Genomic DNA, 21,540 nt, shown 5'->3' with positions numbered 1-21,540 from the left:
GTGTACAGAAGTATGTAGTTTTATTTTTTTAAAGTGTACTATTTGATTTCTTTTCTTATTAGTAATGTATATATGGCAATCCCAATCTCCCAATTCATCCCACCCCAACCCCCCGCTTTTCCCTTTTGGTGTCCATATGTTTGTCCTTTACATCTGTGTCTCTGTTTCTGCCTTGCAAACCCGTTGATCTGTACCATTTTTCTAAATTCTGCATATATGCGTTAATACACAATATTTGTTTTTCTCCTACTTCACTTCTGTATGACAGTCTCTAGGTCTATCCATGTCTCTACAAATGACCCAATTTCATTGCTTTTTATGGCTGAGTAATATTCCATGTATTTATGTACCACATATTCTTTATCCATTTGTCTGTTGATGGACATTTAGGTTGCTTCCACGTCCTGGCTATTGTAAATAGCGCTGTAATGAACATTGGGGTGCATGTGTCTTTTTGAATTATGGTTTTCTCAGGGTATATGCCCAGTAGTGGGATTGCTGGGTCATATGGTAGTCCTATTTTTAGTTTTTTAAGGAAACTCCATATTGTTCTCCATAGTGGCTGTATCAATTTACATTCTCACCGACAGTGCAAGAGCATTCCCTTTTCTCCATACCCTCTCCAGCATTTACTGTTTGTAGATATTCTGATGATGCACATTCCAACCAGTGTGAGGTGATACCTCATTGTAGTTTTGATTTGCATTTCTCTAATAATTAGTGATGTTGAGCAGCTTTTCATGTGCCTCTTAGCCATCTGTATGTCTTCTTTGGAGAAATGCCTATTTAGGTCTTCTGCCCATTTTTTGATTGGGTTGTTTGTTTTTTTGATATTGAGCTGGATGAACTGTTTATATATTTTGAAGATTAGTCCTTTGTCTGTTGAGTCGTTTGCAAATATTTTCTCCCATGCTGAGGATTGTATTTTCATCCTGTTTATAGTTTCCTTTGCTGTGCAAAAGCTTTTAAGTTTCATTAGGTCTCACTTGTTTATTTTTGTTTTTATTTCCATTACTCTAGGGCATGGGTCAAAAAAGATATTGCTGTTATTTACATCAAAGAGTGTTCTTCCTATGTTTTCCTCTAGGGGTTTTATAGTGTCTGGCCTTACATTTAGGTCTTTAATCCATTTGGAGTTTATTTTTGTGTATGGTTCTAGGGAGTGTTCTCATTTCACTCTTACATGTAGCTGTCCAGTTTTCCCAGCACCACTTATTGAGGAGGCTGTCTTTTCTCCATTGTATATCCTTGCCTCCTTTGTAATAGATTAGTCAACCATAGTTTATCTCTGGGCTTTCTATTCTGTTCCACTGATCTATATTTCTGTTTTTGTGCCAGTACCATACTGTCTTGATTACTGTAGCTTTGTAGTATAGTCTGAAGTCAAGGAGTCTGATTCCTCCAGCTCCATTTTTTTCCCCTCAAGATTGCTTTAGCTATTTGAGGTCTTTTGTGTCTCCACACAAATTTTAGGACTTTTTGTTCTAGTTCTGTAAAAAATGCCATTGGTAATTTGATAGGGATTGCACTGAATGTGTAGATTGTTTTGGGTAGTATAGTCATTTTCACAATATTGATTCTTCTAATCCAAGAACATGCTATATCTCTCCAATTGTTTGTGTCATCTTTGATTTCTTTCACCAGTGTCTTATAGTTTTCTGAGTACAGGTGTTTTATCTCCTTAGGTAGGTTTATTCCTAGGTATTTTATTCTTTTTGTTGCAATGGTGAATGGGATCGTTTCCTTAACTTCTCTTTCTGATCATTCATTGTTAATGTATAGGAATGCAACAGATTTCTGTGTGTTAGTTTTGTATCCTGAAACTTTGCCAGATTCACTGATTAGCTCTAGTAGTTTTCTGCTGGCATCTTTAGGATTTTCTATGTACAGTATCATGTCATTTGCAAACAGTGAGTTTTACTTCTTTTCCAATTTGGATTCCTTTTATTTCTTTTTCTTCTCTGATTGCTGTGCCAAGGACTCCCAAAACTATGTTGAATAGTAGTGGCGAGATCTTAGATCCTGATCTTAGAGGGAATGTTTTCAGTTTTTCACCACTGAGAATGATGTTTGCTGTAGGTTTGCCGTATATGGCCTTATGTTGAGGTAGGTTCCCTTTATGCCCACTTTCTGGAGACTTTTATCATAAATGGGTGTTGAATTTTGTCAAAAGCTTTTTTTGCATCTATTGAGATTGTCATATGGTTTTTATCCTTCAATTTGTTAATATGGTGTATCATATTGTTTGATTTGCGTATATTGAAGAATCCCTGTATCCCTGGGATAAATCCCACTTGATCATGATGTATGATCCTTTTAATGTGTTGTTGGATTCTGTTTGCTAGTATTTTGTTGAGGATATCTGCATCTATATTCATCAGTGATATTGGTCAGATTTTCTTTTTTTGTAGTAGCTTTGTCTGGTTCTGGTATCAGGGTGATGGTGGCCTTGTAGAATGACTTTGGGAGTGTACCTTCCTCTGCAATTTTTTGGAAGAATTTGAGAAGGATGGGTGTTAGCTCTTCTCCAAATGTTTGAAAGAATTCACTTGTGAAACCATCTGGTCCTGGACTTATTTTATTGGCATATAGTTGCCTGTAGTAGTCTCTTATGATGCTTTTTATTTCTGTGGTGTCCATTGTAACTTCTCTTGTTTCATTTCTAATTTTATTGATTTCAGTCCTCTCCCTCTTTTTCTTGATGAGTCTGGCTAAAGGTTTATCAACTTTATCTTCTCAAAGAACCAGCTTTTAGTTTTACTGATCTTTGCTACTGTTTTGTTTCTATTTCATTTATTTCTGCTGATCTTTATGATTTCTTTCCTTCTACTAATGTTGGGTTTTGTTTGTTCTTCTTTCTCGAGTTTCTTTAGGTATAAAGTTAGATTGTTTATTTGGGATTTTTCTTGTTTCTTGATGTAGGATTGTATTGCTATACACTTCCCTCTTAGAACTGCTTTTGCTGCATCCCATAATAACCTATTGATATGAGTGAAAGCTAACAAATGTCATTAGACTATATGATACACTGCAATCATTTTCTCTTATGTTCTGGTGGGAAGTCTGATGGGATGGATTCTCTATAGCTATGCTGTAGACAGTGAAAAATGGCATACCCTTTCTGAAAATCAATTTGGCAATATGGATGAAGTTATAAAAATGTTCATGATCTGTCAGGCAGTAAGTGTATTTCCAAGACACTATCTAAAGGAAATCAGAGATGAAGATAGACATTGAGGTATATAAAAGTCCAACATGTGAGTCTTTACTATCAAAGCATTATAATGCAAAATAAATGAAGAAATGTTAGATTATTGTATGTTCATATATTGGAATATATGTAGATATTCAAACTGACAACTAAGAAGAGTTTTTTTTAATGATATGAAACAATTTTTATAATATAATATTATTTGGAAAAGGAAGAATTCCAAATTGTACATCTAGCTGTAGTCTCAGATGTGGGAAATACATATGGATATAAAGATGGGAAAGAAATACAAGACTAATAGTAGTTGTTTCTGGGTAGTGGAATTATGATTCAATGTTAACATCTTTTTCACATTTTCTGTATACCCCTAACTTTCTATGATGACAATGTATTTTTATAGTGGAGGGAGAAGAAGCTATTTAAAAACAAAAGATGTTCATCAATAAACAAATGGATAAAATGTGGTATTACTCATAGAATGGAATATCATTCAGCTATAAAAGGAATGAAGTTCTGATATATGTTAAACGTGGATGAACCTTGAAAACATGCTAAGTGAAGTAAGCCAGACATGAAAGGACAACTATTACATGATTCCACTTACATGAAATATCTACAATAGGTAAATCCACAGAGACAGAAAGTAGGTCAGAGATTATCAGAGGCTGGGGGGAAGCGGAATAGGGAGTTACTGCTTAATGTGTACAGAGTTTCATTTTGGGATGATGAAAAATTTTGGAAATAGGTAATTGTGGTGGTTGCATAACACTGTGAGTATAATTTATGCCACTGAATTGTACACTTAAAAATGGTTAAAATGGGAATCTAATTCTGGAGCTCTCTGGTGGATCAATGAGTCTGAACTTTTAAAAGCAACCTATATGATTATGAAAAAAAGTGTCCCACAACCAATTTTGAGATTAATGGGATAAATAATGCTATTAACAAAATTTTGAGGAAATAATAGTTTTAGTGAGATGGAAAACAAAAGGAGACAGAAAAGGAAATAAGGATACAATGAAGTAGGAGAAAGGACAAGAAGCAAAGCATAGAATTTTAAGGAGACTCTTGGCAAATGCTGCAGAGTATCAGTGAAATGATGATGGAGAGAAAGTAGAATAACACATGAAATCATCTCTAAAAGAAAGAAGGGGAAATCGAGATCTGACAGAGGCCAAGATGCTGGAGCAGAAGGACCTCCTAAGTTCCTCTCCTCTCATGAGCACAGCAAAATTGCAACTATAGAACAACCACTGATGACAAAGACTGGAACTTACCAGAAAAGATCTTCTATAACTAAAGACATAAACAAGGAACCACAATGAGACATGCAGGAGGGGCACACTTGAGATATAATCAAATCCCATACCCCCCAGGTGGGTGACTGGAGAGTAATTATATTACAGAGGTTCTCCTACAGGAGTGAGAGTTCTGAGCTCCAACTTAAAACAAGCATGGATATATAGAGACTGTTATACAAAAACCTCAGGGTAACCGTAAAACAAAAATCTATAAAACATATACACACAAAAAAGAAAAAGGAATCCAAGCATAACACTAAAGATAGTCATCAAATCACAAGAGAAGAGAACAAAAGTAGAGGAAAAAAAGACCTGCAAAAACAAATCCGAAAAAACGAACAAAATGGCAACAGGAACATACACATTGGTAATTACCTTAAATGTAAACAGACAATGCTGCAACCACTGGCTCAATGGATGCAAAAGACTGGCTGAATGGATACAAAAACAGGACCCATATATATGCTGCCTATAAGAGACTCCCTTCAGATTAGAGACCAATACAGACTGAAAGTGAGGCACTCCACACCAATGAAAATCAAAAGAAAGTTGGAGTAGCAATACTTATGTCAGACAAAATAGACTCTAAACACAGGTTTTAATTGACACATTAGACCAGATGGGCTTAACTGATATTTATAGAGCATTCCATCTGAAAGCAGCAGAATACACATTCTTTTCAAGTGTACATGGAGCATTCTCCAGGACAGATCACATGCTGGGCCACAAAGCAAGCCTCAGTAAATTTAAGAAAACTGAAATTACATCAAGTATCTTCTCCAACCATAATGTTATGAGGTTAGAAATCAACTACAAGGGAAAAAAATGCTAAAAACACAAACACATGGCAGCTAAACAATACGCTACTAAACAACCAATGGATCCCTGAAGAAATCAAAGAAGAAATAAAAAAAGTACGTAGATACATAAGAAAACCTATGGGATGCAGCAAAAGCAGTTCTAAAAAGGAAGTTCACAAAGATACAAGGTTAGTTCAGGAAATAAGAAAAATCTCAAACAAATGACCTAAAATTACACCTAAAGCAAAAAGAGCAGAAATAAATGAAATAGAGACTAGGAAAACAACAGAAAAGATCAATGAAACTAAAAGCTGGTTCTCTGAAAAGATAAACAAAATTGATAAACCTTTAGCCAGACTAAGCAAGAAAAAAGGGAGTGGACTCACATCAATAAAATCAGAAATGAAAAAGGAGAAGTTACAACTGATACCACAGAAATACAAAGGACCATAAGAGGCTACTATATGCTAATAAAATGGACAACCTAGAGGAAATGAACAAATTCTTAGAAAGGTACAATCTTCCAAGACTGAACCAGGAAGAAATAGACAATATGAACAGACCAATTACCAGTACTGAAATTGAATCAGTAATCTAAAAACTCCCAATAAATAAATTCCAGGACCAGATGGCTTCACAGGTGAGTTCTACCAAACATTTAGAGAAGAGTTAACACCTAACCTTCTGAAACTATTCCAAAAAATTGCATAGTAAGGAACACTTCTGAACTCATTCTATGAGGCCACCATCACCCTGATACCAAAACCAGACAAAGATACCACACATAAAAATGGAAATTACAGGCCTATATCACTATGATAAAGATAGATGCAAAAATCATCAACATAATACTAGCACCTGAATCCAGCAATACACTAAAAGGATCATATACCAAGATCAAGTAGGATTTATCCCAGGGAGGCAAGGATTTTTCAATATCTACAAAATCAATCAGTGTGATGTACCACATTAACAAACTGAAGAATAAAAAGCATATGATCATCTCAACAGAGGCCTAAAAAACTTCTGATAAAATTCAACATCCATTTATGATGAAAACTCTCCAGAATGTGGATATACAGGGGATTTACTGCAACATAATAAAGGCCACACATGACAAACCCACAGCTAACATCAGACTTAATGGTGAAAAGCTGGAAGCATTTCCTCTAAGATCAGGAACAAGACAGGGATGCCCACTATCATCATTTTTATTAAACACAGTTTTGGAAGTCCTAGCTACAGCAATCAGAAAAGAATCCAAATCAGAAAAGAAAAAGTAAAACTGTAACTGTTTTCAGATGACATGATACTATACACAGAAACTCCTAAAGATGCCACCAAAAATTTACTAGAGCTCACCAATGAATTGCATTTCTATACACTAACAATGAAATAACAGAAAGAGAAATTAAGGAAATAATCCCATTTACCATTGTATCAAAAAATAAAATACCTAGGAATAAATCTCATTAGGGAGGCAAAAGACCTGTACTCTGAAAACTATTAAGACACTGATGAAAGAAATTGAAGATGACACAAAAAGATGGAAAGACACAGCATGTTCTTGGATTGGAAGAATCATAATTGTTAAAAATGACCATACCACACAAAGCAATGTACAGATTCAATGCAATCTCTATCAAATTATCAATGGCATTTTTCACAGAACTGGAACAAAAATTTTTTAAATGTCTGGAAACACAAAAGATCCTGAAAAACCAAAACAATCTTGAGAAAGTAAAATGGAGCTGGAGGAATCACGCTCCTTGACTTCAGATTATATTACAAAGTTACAGTAATAAAATAGTGTGATACTGGCATGAAAACAGACAAACAGATCAATGGAAGAGAACAGAAAGATCAGAAATAAAGACACGCACTTATGGTCAATTAATCCATGACAAAGGAGGCAAGAATATACAACAGAGAAAAGACAGTCTCTTTAATAAGTGGTGTTGGGAAAACTGGACAGCTACATGTAAAAGAATGAAATTAGACCATTCTCTAAAACCATATACAAAAATAAACTCAAAATGGATTAAAGACCTAAATGTAAGACCAGATACTATAAAAACTTAGAGGAAAACACTCCTTGTATTTGTTTGTTTGTTTGTTTGTTTTGGTCATGCCACATGGCTTACGGGATCTCAATTCCCCAACTAGGGATCAAACCCTAACCCCCTGTGGTGGAAGCACAGAGTTCTAACCACTGGATCTCCAGGGATGTCCTCGCAGAACACTCTGACATAAATCTCAGCAATATTTTTTGGGTGCATCTCCTAGAGTAATGGAAATAAAAATAAAAATAAACAAATGGGACCTAATTAAACTTAAAACCTTTTTCACAGCAAAGGAAATCATAAATAAAATGAAAAAGCAATCTACTAAATGGGAGAAAATATTTGCAAATGGTGCTACCAACAAGGGATTAATTTCCAAAATGAACAATAGCTCATAACAACTCAATAAAAAAAAAAAACCTAATCAAAAATGGGCAGAAGACCTCAATAGACATTTCTCCAAAGAAGACATACACATGGCCAAGAGGCACACAAAAAGATGCTCAATATCACTAATTATTAGAGAAACGCAAATTAAAGCTACAATGAGGTATCACCTCACATCAGTCAGAATGGCCATCATTAAAAAGTCTACAAATAATAAATGCTGGAGAGGATGTGGAGAAAAAGGAACCCTTCTACACTGCTGGTGGGAACGTAAATTGGTGCAACCATTATTGAGGTTTCTCAAAAAACTAAAAATAGTTATCATATGATCCAGCAATCCCATTCCTGGGCAAATATCTGGACAAAACTCTTAATTGGAAAAGATACATGTATCCCAATGTTCATAGCGGCACAATTTACAACAGTTAAGACACAGAAGCAACATGAATGTCCATCAACAGATGAATGGAGAAAGAAGATGTGGAATATATATACAATGGAGTATTACTCAGCCATAAAAAAGAATGAAATAATGCCACATGTAGCAATATGGATGGACCTAGACATTATCATATTAAGTGAATTAATTCAGATAGAAAGACAAATATCATGATATTACTTACATGTGGAATCTAAAAAAATGATACAAATGAACTTCTTTACAAAACAGAGAGATACTCACAGACATAGAAAACAAATTTATGGTTACCAAAGGGGATAGCGGGGGGTGGTGGGGGGAGGAGATAAATTAGGAGTTTGGGATTAACATATACACACTACTATATATAAAATAGATTAACAACAAGGACCTACTGTATAGCACAGGGAACTATATTCAGTATCTTATAATAACCTATAATGGAAAAGAATCTGAAAAAGAACATATGTATAGATATATAGATATATATATCTATACATATATATATATGTCCATATAGGTATATATATCTGTGTTCATATACCTATATGGACATATATATATATATGTATACCTATATGGACACAGATATATATGTGTGTGTAACCGAATCATTTTGCTGTACACCTGAAACACACTGTAAATTAACTATACTTCAGTTTTATTTTATTAAAAAATATTTTTTTAAGATTTTTTTTTTTGATGTAGACCATTTTTAAAGTCTTTATTGAATTTGTTATAATATTGCTGCTGTTTTAGGTTTTGGTGTTTTGGCTGTGAGGCATGTGGGATCTTAGCTCCCTGACCAGGGATCAAACCTGCATCCCCTGCATTGGAAGGTGAAGTCTTAACCACTGGACCACAAGGGAAGTCCCATATATACTTCAATTTTTAAAAATGGTTAAAAAAAAAAAAAAAAGATCTGCACATAGGGGAAAAAATGGCAAATTTTGTTACGTTTATTTTACCACACAAAAAAATAGCAAAAAACAAAAACAAAGAAAAGCAGGATATTTAAAGAAAGTAAGACCGCTCTGTAATAAGGTGAATGGTACACAATGCTTCCCTTTTACTCTCCTGTACTCAGAGCTGTACACCCATTGACATTTGTGGCCCTAGTTGGAAGAAGGAACCACAGTAAGGGTCAACAAATAACTTTAGGTCCTCCTTCTGTACAAATGGGTCAAGAAAAATAAGAGCCAAGAAGAGGAAAACATAAACAGTAAAACTTATTGCGTACAATTATAAAATTTAAATTCTCACACCTAAGCTTTCTCCTGAGCTTGAGCTCTCTATGGCTAACTTCTTGCAAAACAATTCCACCTAAAATAATCAGTATATCTTAAACTTGACAGGTCCCAAACAAACTCATCATGGGTGTCAGCATGCTATAGACTATAAACGATGAATAAACACAGTTCCTGCTGTCAAGACTTTTATAATCTACTGCAAACAGACTACTTGGTTAATAAGTAATCATACCCTACAATATGAGGTTGTAATAATAAAAATATTACAACAAAGCAAATTTAAGCTAAGGGCAGTGGAAATACAGGGAAAGTGTTGATTAATTATGTCTGGAAAGATAGGGAAGGTTTCATAGAGACAGAATTATACCTTAGTTAAGATAGAAGCTGTCGTCTAAATATAATAGTAAAACTCTGTGAAGCAACTAGACCATCTGAACCAGAGAAGCAGATTTGTGGTGACATTTCTTACCAAATACATCTGATAAAATCGATTGTCTCTATGAAACGAAACAGATCCTACTTTTGATAGATTCATGTTATCAGGGGAGGAAAGGTGACAACGTGGTCACTATGTTCAACTAGATTACTAAGTAAGAAGCACATCCAAATATCTTCAAATGTCATAGAACATAAAACATTCTCAGAAATTTAGTTCTGGATTATACTCTCAGAGTTCACATAGGAATTCCTTCCTAGAACCTGATTATTTACTTGGCTTTTTTGTATGCAACAGTCTCTGACACTCCCCTGCCCGCTTTTGACAGCTTTGGATTTCTCTGTCTTTGGTAACAGGTAAAAGAAATCTACATATGATTAAATTTATTACCCCAGATTAACAAACTAACAAATACACAAAAAACCAGCGAACCCTGTCTTAAAACAGTCCTTTAGTTTTTAAGTATCTGAAAAGGACATAAATTGAGCTTTATGTGGGGGAAAAAAATCACCAGTACTGACTGCCTACAAAGTAAGATTAGAATTTTACTTGGCAAAAGTGCATTCAATGGAAGTTTTTGAAACGCACCGCTGATCTCTCTGTTGCCAACCCACCAAACCGGGTACTTTCTATTGGTTTGATGTTTTGAAGGTCAAAGTATAGAAAACATAGTAATATTATTTTTTTTGTTTTACAACAATGGTAATGGTATCTTTTCTTCACAAAAGTTTTTATCTGCTTTCCTTAAACTGCCTAAGACCAAAAAGATAGTATATTCCAGAGTTCAGCATTTTGAGAAAAGTTGAAAAGATTCCAATTTAAAAATAACAAAATTGTAATTGTGTTTCTTCTACTCTAAGACATATATATATTTTTAATATCTTATTGTTTCTGAAAACTGCACATGTTTTCATGTATACATTTAATGTAGTAATTTCTTTTTCCTCCAAGCTGGTTTTACACCGAATGTGTCATCATTTTCTTAAAAAAAAAGAAAAAATTCTGCTTCAATTATAGTAACACAAAACGTAATGTGAGGTAAGCCAGATTATATACAGTACATTAGATATGCCTGAACAAAATTATTTTAGATCTGCAAAGTGTTATATAATGTACAAATATCTTGGTTCTCAAAAAATCAATTTTAGAAAGAGGGAAAAGAAAAAACTTCCCATTTTAGTTTCAAATATTCAGAATGTTACAGCTGTTACCTTACAGTGTTAATTTTCTTTATGCATGTTTTCTCTGTACAACTAGTCTGTGAGGGTTGGAAGACATCTCTCTTTCACACACACACAGACACACACGGGGTTGGGGACACTACAAAAGCATGTACATGCCTGTTATGTACCACTAATTTTCTGTGTGACGTTTTGCAGCTATCACTCCCCAAACAGAACTGCATTGGCAATACCAACAAAAAGAAGTTAATAATATAGTTTAATATATGCTATAATAAAATTAAATACAGGGCATTATGATGGCACAAAGGAAAGGCATCTAACCCTTCTTTGCATAAATGTGTATGTGTGCTACCGGGAAGGCTCCTGGGTGGAAATAACACCTACCTGAAATAGGAGAAAAAGCAATGTCCTTGGAAATACCAATGGGGATTTCTTTTATCTATAATGGTGTAAGTAATGAACTGTGCATGACAGGTGCTCAATAATACAGGATATAAGGCAGGTACTGTCCCCCTTTTTTGGTAGGGGTTTGGAAGAATAGAGAGGAAGCAGGGTCAGAAGGAGAGGAAAAGGTCAAGAGTGGGTATAAGAAAGTATAACTAAAAAGACCAAAGCAGCATAAATCAAAGAATAAAATCAACTCTGGTTTTGACATACTTAGTTCAAATCTGGAATTCAGAACTTACTAGCTATGTGATCTTGGGCAGGTACCTGACTCTCTTAAATCTCAGCTTTCTTAACTGTAGCCAACAACAACCAACTCAAAGAGATAATGTGAAGCTGAAATGGACGATACATTTTTGTTTATGTCTAGCTGTCTAATTAGTTTCCCTACTAGATTTTAAGCTCTAAAGGAGAGAGACTATGAATAATATCTTATGCACCACTGCCTAGCAAAATGCTTGGCATACAGTCGATGTTCACTACCATTAAATACACTATGACAATTTCACCTACAAAAATACCATGACCTCAGCACACCATTATAACTAGTTTGATTATATTTTGAAGGGATCAAAGACTGCTAACTGACTGGTCTCACTATAAAACACTAAAAGTGGGAATTCCCTGGTGGTCCAGTGGTTAGGACTCCATGCTCTCACTGCCAAGGGCCTCACTGCCAAGGGCCTGGGTTTGATCCCTGGTCAGGGAACTAAAATCCCACAAGCCGTGCGCAGCATGGCCAAAAGTGAAAAAATAAAATAAAATACTAAAAGTTTTATTAATTATAAGAACCATAAAGTCTTCCAAATCTGAAAAAAACCAAACATTTAGAAAGCATGCCCCTGAAGATATTATGTAGTTAAAATCTATACTTCAAGGAGGGGTAAATATAATCTTTTCCTCTCTCTAAAGAAGTGTTTTCAACCAAGGGTGATTTGCTCCCCAGAGGACATGCAATAATGCCTGGAGATGTTTTTGGTTGTTGTAACTGGGGATCTAGTGGGCAGAGTCCAGGGATGCTGCCAAACATCCTACAATGCACAGGACAGTTCCTACAATAATTATCTGGTTCAAAATGTCAATGGTGTTGAGGTGGGAAGGGGAAGGGATGAGTCAGAGAGTAGAAAGGCAGGAAGACTGCCTAAACTCTTACAAGTAGGTTAGGTTTAACATTATCAGCATTTATGTCCATTACTGCAACTTATTCTTTTTTTTTTTAAATCAAGCTATGATTTTTAAAGAGAGGCTTAGATTTGCTTTTCCTCAAATATACCCCAGATAGAGAATGATCTCTCTGAAAATTATTCAAGGTCAATGAAAATATACAAAAGTTTTCCATAGCTCAGAAAAAAAGAAGCATTTTAAAAGCTTAATTTCAAGACTTGCAAATGAAGTTCTAATATTTATCAGAGTAAGAATGCACAGCCACATGAAGATGAAAGGAAAAAAGATACATGTGGCTTACATCTACTGTTTTATCAGTATACTGATTTTGAAAGTACAAAGCAGATTTAAATGACGTGTTCATTCATTCATACATGCATGGTGGAAGGCATATGTGGCACTGTGCCATTTCACTGCCTTTTCTTTGGTACTCTGCTATTTCTTTAGTAGTGATCCCCACCTCTACATTGTTTCTGATCTATGTTTTACAGCACATGTGCATTAATAATCTACAAGGGTGAGTCAAAAATTATCAGCACTCTGGTTGTAACTTTTAGAAAAAGCAAATACATCATTTTTCGACATAATCTCCTTGCTTTTCAACACACTTTATCCATCTGTCAACAAGCTTTCATATTCCCTCATTAAAAAATGTTTTAGGCTGAGCTGCGAGCCACAAATGCACCACTGTCTTCACTTCACCAGAAGTGAATCTTTGTTCTCATAGGGCTGCTTTCAGGGGACCAAACAGGTGAGAGTCGGATGGAGCAAGATCAGGACTATAGAGAAGATGCTTTAATACCTCGAAATGAAGTAATCCACGACAGACTTAGATTTCGAAAAGTTTGTGCGAGATGGGTACCAAAACAACTCATGGAAGAGCATAACCAGAAGCATTTGGATACCTGCAAACAAAATTTGAACCGATACTCTAAGGAGGGTGAAAGTTTCTTAAAGAGAATCATTACTGGTGACAAGAGATGGATTCATCACTACAAATCTGAGAGTAAACAGCAGAGTATGGAATGGAAACATCCTCAATCGCTGACCAAGAAAAAGTTCAAAAGTCAACCATCAGCTGGAAAATTGATGCTTACAGTTTTCTGGAATTCTCAAGGGCCAGTATTGGAACCTTATTAAGATAAAGGTTCAATATCAACAGTGCTTGTTACAGTGAGATGCTTACTGAACAGCTGAAGGCTAAACTTCAGATTAAATGCAGAGGACTGCTATCCAAGGGCATTGTGATCTTGCATGACAACGCACGTCTGCACACTTATACCCACACTGTTGACACTTGGGAAAACTTCATTTTGAGGTGTTAAATCATCCTCCCTATAGTCCTGATCTTGCTCCATCAGACTTTCACCTGTTTGGTCCCCTGAAAGCAGCCCTATGAGGACGAAGATTCACTTCTGATGAAGAAGTGAAGACAGTGGTGCATTGGTGGCTCGCAGCTCAGCCTAAAACATTTAATGAGGGAATACGAAAACTTGTTGACAGGTGGATAAAGTGTACTGAAAAGCAAGGAGATTATGTCGAAAAATTTGTCTTTTCTAAAAGTTAATTAAAGTAAATTCTACAGCCAGAGCATGCATTATTTTTGACTCTGGTACTAACAACTGTGAGGTGGTGCCGCACATAGTAGTGACATAATGAAATCTAACTGATGGCAGTGAAAATTTTAACACTGGTTACTATCAGAAATGGAATCATTAGGTAGAAGGGGATCCAGACGGTAATAACTCACAAATAGCTGATGTCATTATAATTTTTCTTGAGTGTCTTTTGAAATAACATCAATCTTTGGCTTTGGATTTGAGAAAAGTAGTATCATCAAAACATAATAAATAAAATAATTTTAAAATTTAATGAATAATTTTTGAAAGAGATCTAATAAGAAATCCAATTCACGTGAATTTACCGTTAGAGCCTGGCTGAAGTAATATTTTGAGAGTAGAAAGGTATTCTTATGGGAAAAAAGTCCACCTTATTGGGAGAAATCTTTGGGTTTATTTCTCTATTATTAGGAAAAAATCTTATTTTACATTAAAGTTCAAGAACAATTCCATAATTTTGTCATATATGCAAATACTCTGGGTCTGAAAAGTATAATGAATTCCTTAACTGTCTATTAAAATCATTTTTTTGACAATCATCCAATTTTATACAATAAGCAAATTCAATAGCTGTAGTCCTTCAAAAAGACAATACCAAATTCACCTAAGCTGATATTTTACATTTGAAAATGTGGATAATTATTTGTCAATGTGCTATTTGTCCACATAACAATTTACAAAGTGATCATACCTCTTCAATACCAGCTATATTATTCACAGCCAGTTTTTTTAGAGAACTCTGAAGTTTTTTGTCATCAGCTGTAGCTGTCCTATGTACCACCTTCTTCTTTCTGCGAGCTGTACCCTGAAAGGTAACCAGACAGAAGTGTTAGCATGCCATGCATTTGACAACTGCAATCACTTGTCTTCCTCTTCATAATATTCTAACTAAAACCCACACAAGAAACTGCTGACTTAACAGTAATGATTAATAAGACTGCTCAGAGTTGTGACTGTCAGCCTAACCCAGATTTTTTGAAGGTTGGTTTCTAGCCAATTTTTCTTACTCTTTCCAATACCCAGCCATTATCATTTTAACATTATGTTTCAAAAGAAAAGTTTCTAATAAAAAAATTGTTTCTAATAAAAAAAATTATAACTTCAAGACAATTTAGTGTGCTTTATACCAACTTTCAACCATTATAAGGAATGCTTTTTTTTTTTAACAGTACCTACCACCCCCTGACAATAAAGTCTAAAGATATTCTGAAACTTTGGAGATAATGACATAATTAAGAGTAAAATGCCTATTATGTGAGTGTTCTAGAGTCCTAGAACCCAGGAATGAAAAAGATCAAGTTCTTACTTTAAGGAGCTCACATTACAGTGGGAAGGAACACTCAATAAATATATTAAACAAACTAGATCATTTTAAACATGACAAGAGTATTAAGAAAAAAAAATAACACAGTGACAAGAATATCTGGTGAGGGTAAGGCACTACTTTATTAGAATGTTCAGGGAAGGCCCTTCTTAAAAGGTGACATATAAGCTGAGACCCATGGGAAGACCTAGGGGAAGAGTGATCCAAGAAGAATGAAACAGGAGTGAACCTGTTATTTCTAGAGACATGGCTAGAGCAGAGTAAACAACGGGAAAGGAGGAGGAAAATGAAATCAGAAAGATCGGTAAGGGCCAGATCATGTACCCTAGAAGCCCATGGGCAGAAGTTAGACTTTATTTCAATTGCAACAGGAAGCCACTGTAAGGTTTTAAGCATGAGAATGACTTGATCTGATTTATGATTTTAAAAGATGACTGAGGATGCTGTGGAAAATGAACTATAATGAGATCAATCAGGAAGCTATTGCAGCAGTCCTGATGAGAGATGAGGATTGTGGTGGTGGGGATGGTGAGAGCTCAGACTGTCAGAAGAACCAACAGGACTTGCTGATGGATGGGATATGAGAAAAAAAGGAATCTAGAATGATGTTTAGAATTTTGACCTGAGCAAATAGGTTGAAAATTACACTATTGACTAAGATAGTAAAAGTTAATTTCTAAATGGATACTTTGAAACTCTGAATGCATTTTTTTCCCGTTGAAAAACTATTTAAAACAATGAATTAAATTCCTGAGCCAATTTAAAAAAATGTAACCTAAAGCAGAGCTGAAACACTACCAAGAGCAGCCTATATCTTGAAGGTTAAATCTTTCTGAGACCTGGCAGGAGTAAAGAGAAAGGAAAGGAGGTTTCAATTTTTGGGTAGCTTCTGCAGTATTACTCAGAAAATCAACCTTACAGAGGGTGAGTGGGAGCCTCAGTCTCAGCAACTCTGGTGGGAAAGGAAGAGAGCCCTGTGGGTAGCAGCAGAGGTTGTAATGAAATCCAGTCAAAGGACAGACTAAGTGACTACATATCTATCTATGAAGTGTTCTGACTCGGGGATAGCTCAATTGCTTGCTGGATACAGCTCAAATGATCCTCATGTACCTCAAAATCAACACATCTAAAAGCTTACCAGTCCACCAAACTATTCTTCCTATATTTCCTAAGTTTTGTAGCTCTAAAATCAGAAATTTGGAGGTCATTCCAGAATCCTTTCTCCCTTTTATCCCTCATATTCTATCAGTCATTAAGCTGTGTCATAACTAATCCCTAAATTTGTGTCCCATATACTACAGCAGTAGCTTCTCGATTGTTCTCATCTATGCCAAACTTGTTTTATTTCCTTTTCAGCAATGCTGGCAGCTACCTTTTAAAATGACTGTTCCTTCTTAAAATTCTTCAGTACTTGCCCTTGTCTATAGGATAAAATCCTCATCTCCCTAGTAAGGCATACAAAACTATGATCTAACCCTAAATTACTTGGTTGTTTCATGTGCTACCATTCTCTACCCATTATGTACTGTAAACTCTAGGTGTAACAAACTAAAGCAAGCCGGTCCATTAAGCACCACACTATCTCACCATCCTATGTGCCTGTGCATGTGTGAGAATGACAATCCGCCTTTCACCCTACCCACTTATCCTCACATCTGTTCTTGTCTCTTGTTCTTCAAATCTCAGCTGAGTGATGACTTTCTTGTCTCCCCTAGGCAGGAGCACCTTGTACTTCATTTTAACATTTACTATTCTGTAGTGGAATTTTAAGTATGTCTCTCTTCCAAGCTGAACTGTGTCAAGGGCAGGAAACCTTGACTTATTTATCTAAGTGTTCTTGGCCCATAGTAGGCACTCAATAAACTAGTTGAATGAATGTGCCAACCATCTGGTTTAAAATATATAACACTGATGTACTGCATCAAGCTCTTCCAGGTATATTCTATGGTTCTTGAATATTCCTAGTTTTTGTTGGTACATTACATTATACTTGCTGCTACAATGTGACTAGTACTTTGATTATATGAATGTGCTAATATGACTCCAGAGTCATATAACTGTATGACTGTGTTCTTCCCTTCCCCCGCTCCTGTCCTCATCCTGAGGAGCTGTGGTTATCATCAAAGTAAATGACACAGTGGGGCTGCTACATAGTGTCCTACCTACCCCCTCTCTAGGTCTGAAGTAAATACTACTCTTGCTTTTCCTTTTACAAAGATTGTATTGGGCAGAGACAAAGGTAGAATATTCTCCTTGAGTCTGGGGCTGGAGCTGAAGGGAATTAAAGATTTTCAGTGTTCAGAACTAGCTCTTCCTTAGGCTTCAAAGTACATGGAATAAGAATGCTTATGTTCATATTCACCTACATAGAAAGCAGGGAGGAATTTAGAAGAAAAACCTAATAATGAACAAATGTACCATCAGCTTGAGCATCTCCCATCGTAAACCTAACTGAAGCAGTGAGGGTATCCACTGAAGATAAGATAACATTAATATCTGGGATGCTCTGAGGGTGCATCTAACATAATAATATCTGTCATTTATTAAGTATCTAGTCTGTGCCAGACACCGTTTTAGGTGTTTTATAAATATTACTTTAATCTTTAGAAGCATCTTATAAAGGATCACTTTCATTTTGCAGGTGCGAAAATGGAAGCTTAACACAGTTGGTTAACTTGTTCATAACATATAACCACCAGATGTTAAGAAGATTCAAAGGTGGCTATTTCAATTGCACCATCAGAGAAAGAGGTATTCTAATTACCTATATTATTTTATTTTATTTTTCCTGTAAAGGCTTTATTTCTTCTTCATCATTGTCTCATACAGACTCCAAGGCATCACCCTCTCTTTTTATTTGGTATCCTCAGGATTTTCTGTAATGTTTCTCCTTAAAGAAGGAAATTTTAGATCTACACAAATTATTTCAAATTGGAATGTGGTTTAATCTTGATTGTTTAAAAGATTTTAGATTTTCAATGACCACAAATCCAAAATAATAATACTATCTGGTAACAACACATTCTCCTATCAATTTTTCTTATGCCACACTCACCTTGCCCCCTATCCGGACCTGAGCCTGAAGTTTGGCTAACTTTTCTTGATTCATGCTGTTGGTAAATCTAGGGGGGGGAAAAATAAATTTGTTAAAGTCACTGTTATATTTACCAAAACAAAATAACTGTTTATACAACGGTACCTTCTGGTTCATTGAACCTGTAATATGCATCACCACCACAATCATATTGTCTATATTCTTAAAAAATATTAATAACTTGTTCTAGCTTCATAAGCCAGATAGTAAAAGAGCCAAAATTAAATAGTACAAGAGGGAGCTGAATATACAAACAGAAAACAGAATGGGATTCAAAGTTACCTACTTGAAGATCCCTCCTTAAAAACATGATTCAGTACTTTGGCATTCAATAAAACCTAAGCAATTATAAAATCTCTATAAGCAAGACAGTTTTTCCCCCAAGATTTTTACAGCAGAGAGCTGTTACCAAATTAGCACAACCTTTAAGTAAACTTTTTTCTTTCAAATCACATTTTATATTTTTTTAAATCATAAATAGAAGACAGAAAGAAAAAAAAAGAAACTGAGAAAGAGAAGAAATAAAAAGAAATGAAGAAATCTGGACAAAGAAAAAAATTCAACAATAGGATGTCTAGCTGTCAAGATGTGAAGCAGTCATGTCCTCTATTCAAGGTCAGGTGGTATGTTAATAATAGGAAAAGAGAACCAGATTTTTAGACATTCACTGCTTCTGCAGCACTTTCCAGAGTTCATTCAATACCTTGCACTGATATAGTATGTCATACTTGTCAAGATATTCTCACACATAAGTCAAAATGCCTCCTTGCACAATTTGACAAAAAACTGTTACATTAATACCAAATTTTGTGGGGAGAAGAGGGAGAGGGGACTCTTAAAAATAAACTTTTAAAGCTAATCTTGATTTTGAAAACTCTCAGACTATTATTAAGTCATGAATCCTAATCTGGTCAGTCCTTTCCTGCTAAGGAAAAAAAGTTCTTCAGTTATAATGGGTCATAACATTTCACACTATATAAACAAATAAAAGCCAATGTTAAAAGTCTTGTTTTACTTGTTCTTGGATCAACAGATCATTACTGAGATATGAGAGAGGGAATAAAGGTTAAGGGTGTTGTCAAAACTTTCTGGCCGATTCTCTAAACTCTTTATAATCATCATTCAGATGAAAAAACTGTTTTCTTCATTTCAGAGATGAAAGAGAATCAAAGATTATATAAGTACTAATCATTCTGTATTCTGACACTGTACTTGGGCACTAACCTGTATATCTCTCTGCTTTAAGGCCAAAGTCCAGTTCCTAAACAACATTTAGAATTTGCTATTCCTCAATCTTATGATTCCTCAGTACTCAGCACTGTATCACAATGCTCAAGCAGCTAAAACACTCTTTTACAGGAGGAAGTGTGATTAGAGTACAAAATCAAAAGGCTTACGTGTGTCGCAATCTCAACTCTGGCACAGACTTAAATCTGCTAATGTAAATCCCAATCTCTACACTCAGTATCTACAGAAATGGACCAATTTTCAGTACTCTCAAAGGAATGTGGCCATGAAGGTGCAGTGAACTAACAAAGAGCCTAGGGAATTTTTTACAAAAAAGGGGGTTAGGTGAAAAATACTAGAACCAGAGACAGGGTAAACTTTTTGAGACTCTTCTGCATTTTGAAGTAACAATCCTGAAGAGACGAGATGGAAGTCAAAATAGAGTCCTGACTTGTTTGAAACAAAGCAAGAACAAAATTAACTTTTTATATCAATGTGCAGAAAAGACAGATTCCCTTCCAGGTAATCAGTATAACAGAAAACTTATTCCCAAAGTGTATCTCAGAGAAAAAGCATTTTAGGGAGGCTGGAAACTCAAGGTTGGTAGGGGAGGAAGAAGAGTGGTCCTTTGTCTACTAGCAGGTTGGGGTGCATAGAATACAAGTAGGAAATTGGACTGGACTCAGTCTATGGAGAGATGTCAAGCTCAGAAGAGAGAACAGACTTCAAAGATCACCTGCTTTAACTCCCTATTCCTCAATCAACCTTTATTGTATTGTACCCATTATTACTGTCTTGTACGTGAGGACATCTCAAATACCTGCAAGCAGCAGCAGGGTATAAATTGTAAATAAATAAAACAGCTCACCTCCCTCCCAATTTAATAGATTTGGAAATTAGGGCCCAGAAGAGAGAAGTCACTTCCTAGGCCCAAAAGGAAGAAGTAACTTCCTAAGGCCATATGATTAGTGAGTTCTTCCTTGGGGATCCTAGGATCTTTTTAGCTCTTTTCTCAAGGATTCGAGAAAGGGTGCAAATAATGAGGTTATAATCAACATTTATTGAGTGCCTAAGTTCCAAGCATTATAGTAGGCATACATCATGTTTACACAGATATAAAATAATTTCAATCTTCAATCTCGACTTTTTATTATGTGGCGCTACTCTAAGAGAGGCACAGGCTTTGGAATCTGAAGGATCAAGATTCTGCCACTTAGGGCCTGAGAAAGGTATTTCACACCTCTGAACTTGTATCCCTTCCATATTAGAAAAAGTATTAACACCACATACTTCACAAAGTTGTTTTAAGAGTTAAAGATTACAGTTATCAAGCACAGGGTATGGCTCACAGCAGATACTCAAAAACTGGTAACTATTGTTACCACTCCCCAAGGAACAGATCTGGTATAGTGAAAGAACGTGGGAACGGAAGTTGAAACCGCCATTCACTAGCCGTGCAACACTGCCTGCCGGTCAATCATCAACTTCCTGACAGCCTACTATGCATCAGGCTGTGTGAAGGGGCTATAAAGATCGGCGAGGCAATGTCTCAGAGAGGGTGGCAGACTTGTAAACAAATACTGCCATTATGAGGTGACGAGCGCTGCAACAGGATTCG

At 35.6% G+C, this 21,540-nt stretch overlaps 1 protein-coding gene across 1 annotated transcript in view; it reads right to left on the bottom strand.

Annotated features, from left to right (window-relative positions):
• The window catches only part of BTF3L4 (basic transcription factor 3 like 4), a 28,526-nt gene that overhangs the window by 6,441 nt on the left and 545 nt on the right, over window positions 1–21,540 (bottom strand). Inside the window, exons 2-3 of the mRNA XM_057710728.1 lie at window positions 18,657–18,723; window positions 14,969–15,082 (exon numbers count right to left, since the gene is read on the bottom strand). Coding sequence (XP_057566711.1) covers window positions 14,969–15,082; window positions 18,657–18,710 — 168 coding nt within the window. The 5' untranslated portion in view covers window positions 18,711–18,723. The remainder of the gene's footprint in view (window positions 1–14,968; window positions 15,083–18,656; window positions 18,724–21,540) is intronic.

This window comes from Hippopotamus amphibius, chromosome 1 (genome assembly GCF_030028045.1).
Source record: "Hippopotamus amphibius kiboko isolate mHipAmp2 chromosome 1, mHipAmp2.hap2, whole genome shotgun sequence".
Classification (NCBI taxonomy): domain Eukaryota; kingdom Metazoa; phylum Chordata; class Mammalia; order Artiodactyla; family Hippopotamidae; genus Hippopotamus; species Hippopotamus amphibius.
Note: the sequence above shows the minus strand (reverse complement) of the source record. Positions and strands in the feature narration are given on the sequence as shown.